Here is a 12,813-nt window from a genome sequence, read left to right as displayed (position 1 = left end):
GACTGAATATTACTAGACTGTAAGAGTTTATCTTACAATTGCGTTTTTCGACCATTTCGGTAGAGTCAAATTTGACCGAACGTGGTTTTTTTTTCTATTTATCGTGATTTATATGCAAATATTTCGAAAATGAGAATAGCTACAACCTTCAACTATTTATTGTTGTATTACATGAAATTGCGCACATTTCATATATAAAACGTTATGTAACGGCTAATTTAAAATGGTGCAAACATTACCACAATCGCACGATGATGATTTTTTTCGGAAGAGTTACAGCGCGGACGTAAAGAAAATGTTATTTTTTTCATAAATTCACCATAGATCGAAATATGTGCTAGAGACTTCCAATTTGTTGCAAAATGAGGTAAATGCTTGAATATTACTAGAATATAGGCGTTTTAGCTTACAATTGCGTTTTTCGACCATTTCGGTAGAGTCAAAATTGACCGAAGGTTGAAAATTTTTCACTTATCATTTTTAATATGAAAATATTTCAAAATTGATAAAAGCTACAACCATGGGTTGTTTTTAGTTGTATTGTGCATGAAATTGCGCACATTTTCATATATAAAACTTTATGTAACGGCTAATTTAAAATGGTGCAAACATTACCACAATCGCATGTATGATTATTTTCGGAAGAGTTACCGCGCGGACGTAAGGAAAAAGTTTTTTCATAAATTCACCATAAATCGAATATTGTGCTAGACACTTCCAATTAGTTGCAAAATTAAGTTAAATGATTGATATTACTAAAATATAAGAGTTTAGCTTACAATTGCGTTTTTCGACCATTTCGGTAGAGTCAAAGTTGACCAAAGGTTGAAATTTTGGCACTTATCGTTATTTATATGAAAATATCTTAAAACTGATAAAAGCTACAATCATGAGTATTTTTTTGTTGTATTCTACATAAAAATGCGCACATTTTCATATATAATACTCTATGTAACGGCTAATTTAAAATAGTACAAAAATTATGTCAAAGTGACGAAATAATTTTCAGAGATGTGTCACAGATACTTTTTAAGTGCGGCAAGAAAGAAATTCGCGCTTGCGCGCCTGCGTAACGATTGTAAACAAAACAACACCTTGATCCGTGAACTCCCAGCATCCCCCAAGGCGCGTGATTCAAGAGTTTTCGGCTGGTAGGCTAAAAGTATTTTTCCGCGAAAGTTTTTTAATTTTTTAAAAAAAACTTTTGTATGTCTACGTAAAATACGTCCAGTCGGCACCCGAGAGACAAAAAATGTCGACGTAAATACGTCCAGTCGGCGTTTAAGGGTTATATGTAGAAACAATGTGCTTTTTTCCTCTGATTACATTCGAACCCGTATTCGCGTTCTCGAGATTCAAGAACTCACCTATTTGCAGATTTTTCTTTGAACCATATCTACCCATTAATCGCGGGATATTCACATATTCGCGGGTTTCCTGACGATAAACATTCACTAATTAGTGTATCTTTATGTTATTTCCATGACTAAATACATTTTCAAAATGCAACCATTATTTACTAATTTTCAAATATTAATATTGACTAATATTGTATTAGTAAGTTTAATATGGTTAAATATCAAATAATAAATATAATAATTCTCTCTCTCTCTCTTTAAGGGTACACTACATTTTATGATAAAATAGTAATTTATAGTACCAATTTTCAAATAATATTAAGTTTAACGAGATTAAATACTAATAACAATCTCTCTCTCTCTCTCTCTCTTACTTACGTAGGTTTGTTTGTTTTGTAGCATGATAAATACATAATTTACCTAATAACTAAATTTAAAATATTAAAAAGATTAATAAAAGACATGGCGATTCCCAGTCTTTTTATCTGCTTCGAGAAAGGAGTAAATGACAGTTTGATATACGTATTGTCGAAGGAGAAGGAATGTTGCCCATAAAAGTTCATTTCAATCTTTTGATATGTAAGGAATTGTTCTCTCTCTCTCTCTCTCTTCTCTCTCTCTCTCTCTCTCTCTCTGCTATTGGGTGTACATATATATTTGTAATGGACATATATATTTGTAATGGTAATATGTTTAAGATAACTCTGAAATGATATTAATAATACAATCCCATATATATTAATAGGATAGTAATTTAAGGTATATTTGAAGTAGGGGGAGGAGGGTCCCTAGTACACATCCCCTGCAAATATGGGGGTCCACTGTAGTGATAAAAGAAAAAAAAATAATTTACTACGTATGCCAGGACCATGCAAACCTTCTCTGTAACATTCCAAAGTACTGCCAAAGCAAGAACCAGTACTTGATACTCAGCTGACCACAGCCAAACACTACACACCATTCTCCTTACTACCCTACAACCCCTAAACTTTTCAGTTCTCTGCAAAGGAAAGTGTGATGAGTAACCCAGGCCCTGTAAACAAAACAAATTACAAATGTTTTGGCCTAAAGGAATGGCGAAACATTCAAGAATTACTTTAAGGTAATTATTTACCAGCGGCTTGCGAATAGCCTATGGCCAGTAAACAATTCCTAAAAGTAAAAGTTTGGCCTCATAGAAAGATGTAATATTCAAGAATTACTATTAAGGCAAGCATTTACCAGTGGCTGGACGTAGCCTATGCCGAGTAAACAAATAAAAAATGCAAAAGCTTTTGGCCTAAAGGAATGACTTAACATTCAAGAACTACTTTAAGGCAATTATTTACTAATAACTTGGACATAGCCTAAGCCCGGTAAGCAAACCATGAATGAAAAAGTTTTGGCCTAAAGGAATAGTGTAACATTCAAGACTTACTATTACTCACAACTTGCGCAAGTAGCCAGCTGGTTGATGAATCTGAATCAAGCTAATAACGAAAAAAGACAAGACTCATTCTGAAAGATTTATGCTCGAAGGCTATGAAATACGCACTCTGGTGGTTGTGTAACACTACCGAAATCCAGTGATATAACCAGAAAATACAAATAAGCTGCTGTAAGCGCTAAATGTTTTGTCGAGTACAACAGAAAACAGAATGAGATGGTTAGTTAAGTGTTCCTAATAGTACTGCCATTAGGGGCAGCACTGTATATCTACACTGAGCAAATGAAGTGCTACCTTCAAAATCTGAATTTAGACTGTTGTGCATGGAAAACTAATAGCTATGTAATTACTGGGTAAGTCACTTATATAAAAATACAAAATATAAAAATGACCAACAAATAAATATGTAGGTACTGTACATGTAAATGTAAGTCACTTATAAAAAAATACAAAATATAAAAATGATCAACAAATAAATATGTAGGTACTGTACATGTAAAAAACATCAAGTCAATGATGCAAAGTGCTTTAAAGCAATATCACAGCCTCTAACTAAAATTCTGAACATCACTATCAATAATTCTTCCTGGAAGAAAGACTTCTGATACTTGGCAGTAGTTGATAACTCAACATGTGACACAAAGGACCTTTGTGCTTTACCTTACTCAAATCTGAATCCCTTCTCAGTTCTCCTTCAAGCAGGTCTTGGTATTCCAACTCTTCTGGTGTCCATAATAGCCAGAGGACACCATCAAAAGCTATTCTCTCAGAGATGGCAAAATTGACATATCCAAGGCACCTCCATCTCATTTTCATCATTATTTCATCTACATGTGGAACTTCAGTTATTTCCCTTACAGTATCATTTCTACCTCTCTTACTAAGCAGTATTACAAAACTTTTAAATAGTCTACTGACAACTGGAGTCAAGAGTACCACCTCGTAGTCATTAGGTGCATACAGTGTTCCCAGTGCAAAGCACAGAAAGATAATGAATAAGTTTCCATTTTGCTGGGGTTTAACCTCATACCCTAATAACTATACCATACTCTGATCTATTTAGATCACAAGGTTGGGAACAACTTCATTTACCATATGAGGCCAGTAAATAACTGCAACAAGAACAGCATTAACACCATACTATCATATTTTTTACAATCAGGTCACTTATGAAAAGTAAAACCACCTAAGATTAAAAGCTACTTAATGGAACACAACACAACTTAAGTCTAAGCTCATATAATTTCTTTAAAAAAAATTTTGGTTGCTTAGGAAACTGTGAATGAGATCAAGAACATAGACACTGCCACCTTAGCTACAAAGTATACCTTAAAAAATATTTAAAGCAGCATACTATATACTTTATATTTACTGCCAATAGTATTGTCTTGGTGTGAATAATTAAAACTAAAAGGGCAGGACAAAAACTGAATTGTTTCCTGTAGGCAAACTGGCAGTCAGGAAGCAGGTTCTAGGTTCAAGGTCCTAGAGAGGGTTCTGGAAGTCTGGATAAGCAAATCAAACAAGAAAAAAACAAATAGGACAATATCTTTCATACCAGGTCTAAATTCTGAAGAATGAGAATCTTTGCTGGGTATGATGCTATTTACTGCTTCAATACACAACATATCAACTGCACCAGTGAGTCTTGCAACCATGAGTCTGTTGCCTGATGCTCGAATAGAAGTTACACCTGCTCTGGTTCCATCTTCATATATACACTATAAAGTATAGAATGAAGTTAAATTTTAAACTTGACAAAACCTTACTGTATTAATAGCAAATATTAAAGAAATACATAGTCAAAATTAGTTTCTCCATACAAATCCATCAATTATATAGCATTTGTGGTCTCTAATGTTCCCCAACAATGAAAAATTAACTCCAAAGGATAAAAGTATTAACTATACTGAGCAAGCACCTCCTGGAGCTTCCAGGTCACTACTCATGAATGTCACTTTTCTGCAGCTATTGGTCACAAACTGGATGGCTAAAAAATATCCCATACAGTGAAACTGTACTTGAACTGTCAGTATTGTTGTATTATTTTTATCTCTTTGATATTTATAGTGATTACTTACCATTTTTTATACAGCTTTTACGGGTAAGGCTTAACCCTCACTCATAAGAGCTGCTCCCATGCAAACATAAAGCCCATGGCAGCCCACATAGTGTGACCCTCTCATAGCATCCCCATATCCTTCCTTACTACTGCCAAATTGGTTTTGTTCTAGGTAGCCAAGAAAGGGAAAACTGCTGCAAGGATTGGAAGGAGCCTACCTGAGAGAGCAGCCATATTGGGCCTTAAGGAGGTTCAGCCTTGCAGCTCAGTTGCTGAGCACCCAAAATCACTCCGACTCCTAGTTTGGCTATTGTCCAGAACAGACACCCATTTCCCAATTGTAATCTTCACAAAGCTGCCACCCTGACTCTAGCCATAGGTCTCAAGTTCAGGATAACCCTAATGGATCGCTTCTTTGGACTCCTACAAGGGATGCCTTTATTGTGTGTGACATAGGACAAATTTCAGCTCCCCCTTTCATTCGTCACCTTGACCCATCCAAATGCGACAGGACAGGGGAATTTCATCTTTTACAGCACCGTTAAATATCAGCTCCCCTTTTCCATTTGTCACCTGCGGAATCCTGTATTCTACATGCAACAGGACCAGAGGAAATTTCATCTTTTACCCAGCTAGCCATTCCGTTATTAAATAATTACCAATACGTATTATAACGTACAGTAATACTTCAATCTTCCATGATTCCAATTGCACAAATTCACAATAGCACGTAACTTTTCATTGGAAACTAATTAATTATCATACACAAATTTTTCATAGATATGTGAACATTTGCAAATCCTTGAGAAACCCTGCAAAAGTCAGTCTCTCTCTCTCTCTCTCTCTCTCTCTCTCTCTTCTCTCTCTCTCTCTCTCTCTCTCTCAAGCGGTAGATACTTGTAAATTGAGCAAATTTTACCTTTACCATCTGGAGCTGTACTTTTTCATGAAAAGAAATTTCAGAACAAAGAAACAAAATAATTTCTTAAAAACCTGATCGATCAGAAGGGGGAAAGAAGAGAGAAATAGTCTGTATGTAATCTTCACACACTCCTATATTTTTACCAACCATTTATTTCTTTTTTTAAGGGTAATGCATTAAGCTAGCTTTTAAATGAAATTATAGTAAATTTAATTTCATTTAAAAGTCAGCTTAATAATTTGGGAGCCGATTGGGTTACATTTAGTGTTCAAGCTCTTGAAATCAGCATTTAGAGTTGACCCTTGCTTCTCGCTGACTCACAATTCACGGAATCATCTGCAGGTATTCATTCTCCTACTTACGATGGGGTTAGCTTCTCAAAAACCCTTCGTAGGTTGAAAAAATCGTATCTCGAATATAGCCTAGCCTACACTAAGTTAATCAGTACCATATATACACATATATGGAAGATTAGCCTACATTACACAGTAATATACCTATACATACAGTGTTCCCCCCGTATTCGCGGGGGATGTGTACCAGACACCCTGTGAATAGTTAAAACCACCACTAAAAATGCTTATAACTGCCTATCTTGAAAGTTCAGATGCCAAATGTATACCTTTAATAACATCCTACTTCAAATATACCTAAAATTACTAACCTATTACTGCATTAATCTTTGAGGTTATATATTAATATCATTTTAAAGTCATCTTAAACATTTTACCATTAGAAATATATACCTACAGCAAATAACAGAGAGAGAGAGAGAGAGAGAGAGATGAGAGAGATAGAGAGAGAGAGAGAGAGAGAGAGAGAGGAGAGAGAGAGAGAGACCAATGAATGGCAACATCATATATTTGACCCTCAAGAGTGAAATTATGAATTATTTCTGAGACAGAGAGAATAATAGTGGAGAGAGAGAGAGAGAGAGAGAGAATAACTCCTAGACTCTTCTTCCTCCCCTCCACCAATTCGTATATCAAACTCATTTACTCCCCCGCCCATGTTCCTCCAAGTGGATAAAAAGACTGGGAATCGCTATTTTTAATTAATCTTATTAATATTTGAAAATTGGTTATTAGGTAAATAATTTATTTACACTAATAAACATACGTAAGAAAGAGAGAGAGAGAGAGAGAATGTTATTGTTAACTGTTTAATCTCATTAAACGTAATATTATTTGTAAACTAGTACTGTATATTATATTTTGAGAATGTTATTGTTAACTGTTTAATCTCATTAAACGTAATATTATTTGTAAACTAGTACTGTATATTATTATTTTACCATAAAATGTAGTAATGTCCTTAAAGATATACTTATACATACACTTCCAGCTCAAACAGAGGGCGAGAGTTACCACTAGCGCATGCTAGTATCTCTGTGTGAGAGAGAGAGAGAAGAGAGAGAGAGAGAGAGGAGAGAGGGTTGTCCTTATTTAAAAGAGTGAAATGGATAGATTATTGTACTTCTTTAAAATACTATCACATGTGAATTTTGAGATTAGTTATATTATTATTATTATTATGAGAAAATATTAATAAACATACACATGTACCATAGAAATGATCTCATATCAGTAAAAGAGAAAGAGAGAGAATTTCAATGATCCGTAGATGGCAAAACACAGATGGCAACACTTGCTCCCCACTGGATTTGGACAGTTGGAACCCAGCCAAACCAAGCTGGCTACGTGTTCAAAAAACAAAGAACCACAAAGGCGGGTAAAATGCCTTTTCTTTTATTCTTACATAATTCTTTTTATTTATAAACTAAAATCTTGCTAATTCACTTTAGTATTTTCTTTAATGAATTTATATTATTGCTGTTTACATTAACATTGATATTTGAAAATTAGTAAATCATCATCCAAAAAACATACATCGCTTTTAAAAAAAAGAGAGAGAGAAGAGAGAGAGAGAGAAAGAGAGAGAGACGAAGAGAGAGAGAGAGAGAGAGAGATTATCGTAGTATTTTGTAAAATACTTTCACATATGATTTTTGTAATTACGTATATTATTATTATTATTATTATTATTTTGAAAATATTAATAAACATATTACGCATATATGTACCATAAAAAATCTCTCATCTCAGTGAAAAGAGAGAGAGAGGAGAGAGAGAGGAGAGAGAGAGAGAGAGAGAGAGAGAGAGAGAAGAGAGAGAGAGAGAGAATTATTAGTTATAATGTGATATCATTTAATCTTATTAAACTTACTAGTACAGTTTTGATCAATATTAATATTTTAAAATTAGTAAATAATTTTTGTATCATAAACATGTATTTAGGCATTAAAATAACATCAAAATACACGAATTAGTGATTACTTATCGTCGGAAAATCCCGCGAATAGGCGAATTGGGGGCAGGAAAAATTACCGCAAATAATGGGTAGATATGGTCCAGAGAAAAATCCGCGAATCAGTGAGTCCGCGAATCCGGAGAACGCGAATACGGGGGGCCTACTGTATACGGCATAGTAATTAATAATACCAGCTAATTTGGGTGGTTCAATGCAGATTGACTTATGATAATTAAGTATAAAAAGAAATTTAATAATAAGAACAAGAATCAGGCTGTAGTGTAAAGGGTACTCACCAAGATTCGGTCCGTTGTTGGCATACATGAACAGTGCCAGGCTGTTCATGGCTATGTATAAACTAAAAATCGGAAGAGGAGGAGGATGATAAAGCAGCAGGCTCATCAATTCACTCCCCTTCAGATAGAATTTCTTCTTCTGTTAGTTCAGGCGTTTCAAGGAAACAACTGTTCCAAGACGTACAGGATTGATTCTCAAGTGAGGGGGTAGGATGGGGGGAAGGTGAAGGCACTGGAGTCGTTCTCTTGAAGAAATATTCCATTGTAGGTTGCACAGTGCGTTTTCTTTGCTCTTCATAAATTAATCGATAACATGCAACATTGTCTTGATAAGCCCTCTGAACTTTGGGAAACCGTTCCTCGTCCCCATCCATTTCACTTAAAAGTTTCAGTCCTTGTTCAAATAAAGCAAATGCCTCTGCCAGTTTTTTTGTCATAAACGTTCTCTCCGGCTCTTCTTTTATTTCTTCTTCCTCTTCTGCTTTTTTTTCTCTTCTGCAAGTGCAATTAAATCCTCTGCCATTAGCTCTACATCTTGCACATCTATAAGTTCTTGGATATCTTCCTCATCAATTTCTAAATCTAAACTTTTCCCATGTATTAAGATCTTTTTATTGATTTCCACTTCTTCATTCTCATCGAAACCTTTAAACGAGTTCACATACACTTTTAGCAGATTTTCCAGACCCCATTATGTAATACACTCTTTCTTTACCTCCTTCCACACCCTTCCAATGTTCATAATGAAGTTCAGAACACTAATTCTTTCCAGAAAGTTCTGAGATCTTTCTCATTATCCATAGCCTGAACAGCCTGCGCAAATGTGTTCCGAAGAACGTAGCCACAGCACCCTGATCCATGGGTTGTATGAGAGAAGTTGTGTTTGGTGGCAGAAACACAACTTTTACATTATCATTAATATCTCCGATGTGCTGAGGGTGGCCAGGAGCATTATTGAGAATCAGAAGAATTTTGAAGGGGATATGATATTGTTATTTTACAATAAAGTTTTGTACATACTTACCTGGCAGACATATACTTAGCTTACGTCTCTGACGTCACGACAGAATTCAAAACTCGCGGCAAACACGACAGGTAGGTCAGGTGATCTACCTTACCCGCCGCTGGGAAGCGGGTGTAAGAACCAACATACCTTTCTTGCCAGATTTTTTCTCTCTATTAGTCTGCATAGCCATAAGAGCTACAGCGAGGGCGTGACCTACAGCTGAAAAGACTCTTTGGGTCTACTAACGGGACTTGATATCCGCTTACTTAGTAGAATCCAAGTCGGATCATGTCAATGGGGGTTCGCCCTCTTCTATGACAGAACCTGTCCACTACCAACGCAGAGAGCTTCAAACCAAATCCGATCACCTAACCAAACTAAAGTTATTAGTATTACGAAAAGAAAAAAGATGCCTACCTGCATCATTTTTCATACAACCATAAGAACTCAATACCAAAAACAAGGGAAAAAACTACTAAGGTTATGTTCCAGCTCCCTGCCCCAGCACCGAATCCACCGATACGTACGGGCCTAATGCGAAGCACTCGTCATACGTAATCCTGACGTCTTTAAGGTAGTGGTTGGCGAATACTGAATTACATCTCCAGAATGTAGTTTTCATCAGATTCTGAAGAGACATATTCTTATTAAAGGCCAAGGAAGTGGCAATGGCTCTCACTTCGTGAGCCTTGACTTTTAGGAGCTTGAAATGTTCTTCATTACAAGATCTATGTGCTTCTTTCACTAGACTTCTAATGAAGAAAGACAGCGCATTTTTAGACAATGGTCTGCTGGGGTCCTTTACATAGCACCATAGTCTGTCCTCAATGCCCTTAAGGGTTTTCTTCTTCTGAAGGTGGTATTTTAAACTCCTAACAGGGCAAAGAGTTCTTTCGGGTTCTTCCCCTACTAGGGCAGATAATCCACAAACCTCAAGGCTCCTTGGGCAAGGATTTGAGGGGTTCTCATTCTTTGCTAAAAACGAAGGAAGGAAGGAACAAATCACGGAATCTCCTTTGAAACCTACCCTTCCTTCTAGGGCATGAATCTCACTAACCCTTTTAGCAGATGCCAGAGCCATGAGAAACAGAGCTTTCCTCGTAAGATCTTTGAAGGAGGCTAACTGGGGTGGCTCAAACCTAGAGGACCTCAGGAAACGAAGAACCACGTCCAGATTCCAACTTGGAACTTCGGTCGAAGTTTTCTTGGAAGTTTCAAAAGATCTTAATAGATCATGCAGATCTTTGTTATTCGAAAGATCTAAGTTCCTATGTCTGAACACTGCAGCCAGCATGCTCCGGTAGCCCTTGATGGTAGATACTCCAAAACGCCTTTTTCTCTGAGGAAAACTAGGAAGTCTGCGATCTGAGTCACAGAGGTACTGGAAGAGGAAAACTTCTGGTTCCTGCACCACCGGCGAAAGACGTCCCACTTCGACTGGTAGACTTTAAGGGTCGAAGGTCTTCTAGCTGAGGCGATAGCCTTAGCAGCTTTTGTCGAAAACCCCTTCGCTCTGACAAGACTTTTGAGAGTCGAAAAAGCCAGCAGATGATTGAGCGGGAGGTTTCTGTGATTACCTGTCAGAAGTAGGGTTGTCTGAGCAAATAATTGTCTTTGTGGAAGTGCTCTTGGAAAGTCCAGCCAACCATTACCAGTACTCTGTGAACCAATCTTGGGCGGCGCCAGAACGGAGCTACTAGCGTCATTCTTGTCATCTCCGAGATAGCAAATTTTCTTGAGGGTTTGTCCCAGTACCTTGAAGGGGGGAAAGGCGTAGACATCTAGACCTGTCCAGTCTAGGAGAAACGCATCCACTGATACTGGCCCCTGGGTCTGAGATCGGGAGCAGTAATGTTCTATCCTTGCATTCCTTGCTGTTGCAAAGAGGTTATTGTGAGGCCTGCCACATCTTCTCCACAGGTCTTGGGCATACTTCTGAGTGGAGGGCTTCCACTCGGAAGGCAGGAGTTGATTCTTCTGCTCAGGAGATACGGCCCTGACGTTCCTTTCTTCCCTGTACGAATCTGGTGAGAAGACTGATCTTCCTTGCTTGAGACCACAGCAGAAGGCTGTGGTGTTGTCCGAATTGACCTGAACCATAGCATTTCATACGTGGGACTCGAAGGCTTTTAATGCCATCCAAACTGCCATCAACTCTTTCTTGTTGATGTGCCAGGACACCTGATCCCCCTTCCATGGTGCCTGACACCCTTCTCTTGTCCCGAGCGTCGCTCCCCAACCTGCTTCCGATGCGTCGGGAAAAACAACACATGGTTGGGGTTCGGCGGATTGTACAGAGACATTCCTTCCACAAATCGGAGTGGGTTGGTCCACCACCGAAGGTCCCTCTTGATTCCCCTTGAGATCTTGAAGGAGAACTCCAGATCTAGGGAGAGACGCCTCCAGTTCTGGTATAGGAAGAACTGTAGAGGCCTGAGATGCAACCTTCCTAGAGAAACGAATTGCTCCAACGAGGAGAGTCTCCCCAGCAGACTCATCCACTCCCTCACTGTGCATGCATCTTTCTCTAGGAAGGTCGTTAGTTTCTCGTAGCAACGAGCTATCCTCTCTGGTGACGGAAAAGCCCGAAAAGCCAGAGAAACTATCCGAATCCCCAGAATAGATCCGACTCTGACTGGGGGGATTAATGAGACTTCTGGGAAGAAGTTTGCCAGAAAGTCCCAGAGAACTTGCCAATGTAAGGGTCTTTTGAAGGTCCTCCAGACATCTTTCTTGTGACTCTGCTCTGATTAGCCAGTCGTCGAGGTAGAGCGACACCCTCACTCCCTCCAAATGTAGCCACTGCGCCACGTTTTTCATTAACCCCGTGAACACTTGGGGTGCAGTCGACAGGCCGAAGCACAAGGCCTTGAATTGGAAGATGTTTCCTCCCATCATGAATCTCAGATACTTCCGTGAAGAAGGATGGATCGGCACATGAAAGTAAGCGTCCTGAAGGTCTAGTGACACCATCCAGTCCCCGGACTGGACAAGAAGCCGTAACACTGAGGAAGTCGTCTCCATGGCGAACTTCCTCTTTTTCCACAAAGACGTTCAGGGCGCTTACATCCAAAACCGGTCTTCATCCTCCTGAGTTCTTCGGAACTAGGAATAGTCTGTTGTAAAAACCCGCAGAGCGGGGATCTTTCACTAGTTCTATAGCCTCCTTCTCTAGCATCAGATCTACTGCTAGAGAAAGGGCTTGATTCATGATGGGGTCCTTGTACCTGGCCACCAACTCCGTCGGAGTCGTCGTCAATGGTGGCCTTGACGAGAAGGGAATGAGGTATCCTTTGCTGACAATCGATAGTCTGCCCCTTTGTGGGCCCAGACGTCGGCAAATTTCAGTAGTCTGGCACCCACTGATGTCTGGAGTCCTTGATCGCTATTTCTTTCCCTCTGACTGACCTAGAGAAGGTTTTACCTCTCTTAA

The 12,813-nt window shown here is 38.3% G+C and overlaps 1 protein-coding gene across 1 annotated transcript in view; it reads right to left on the bottom strand.

Annotated features, from left to right (window-relative positions):
- Positions 1–12,813, bottom strand: part of LOC135217178 (sterol regulatory element-binding protein cleavage-activating protein-like) — a 184,931-nt gene that overhangs the window by 59,553 nt on the left and 112,565 nt on the right. The window contains 1 exon segment of the mRNA XM_064252899.1: positions 4,343–4,505. Within this exon segment, the coding sequence (XP_064108969.1) occupies positions 4,343–4,505 (163 nt within the window).

Source organism: Macrobrachium nipponense, chromosome 7 (genome assembly GCF_015104395.2).
Source record: "Macrobrachium nipponense isolate FS-2020 chromosome 7, ASM1510439v2, whole genome shotgun sequence".
Classification (NCBI taxonomy): Eukaryota; Metazoa; Arthropoda; class Malacostraca; order Decapoda; family Palaemonidae; genus Macrobrachium; species Macrobrachium nipponense.
This window is presented reverse-complemented; position numbering and strand designations above follow the sequence as displayed.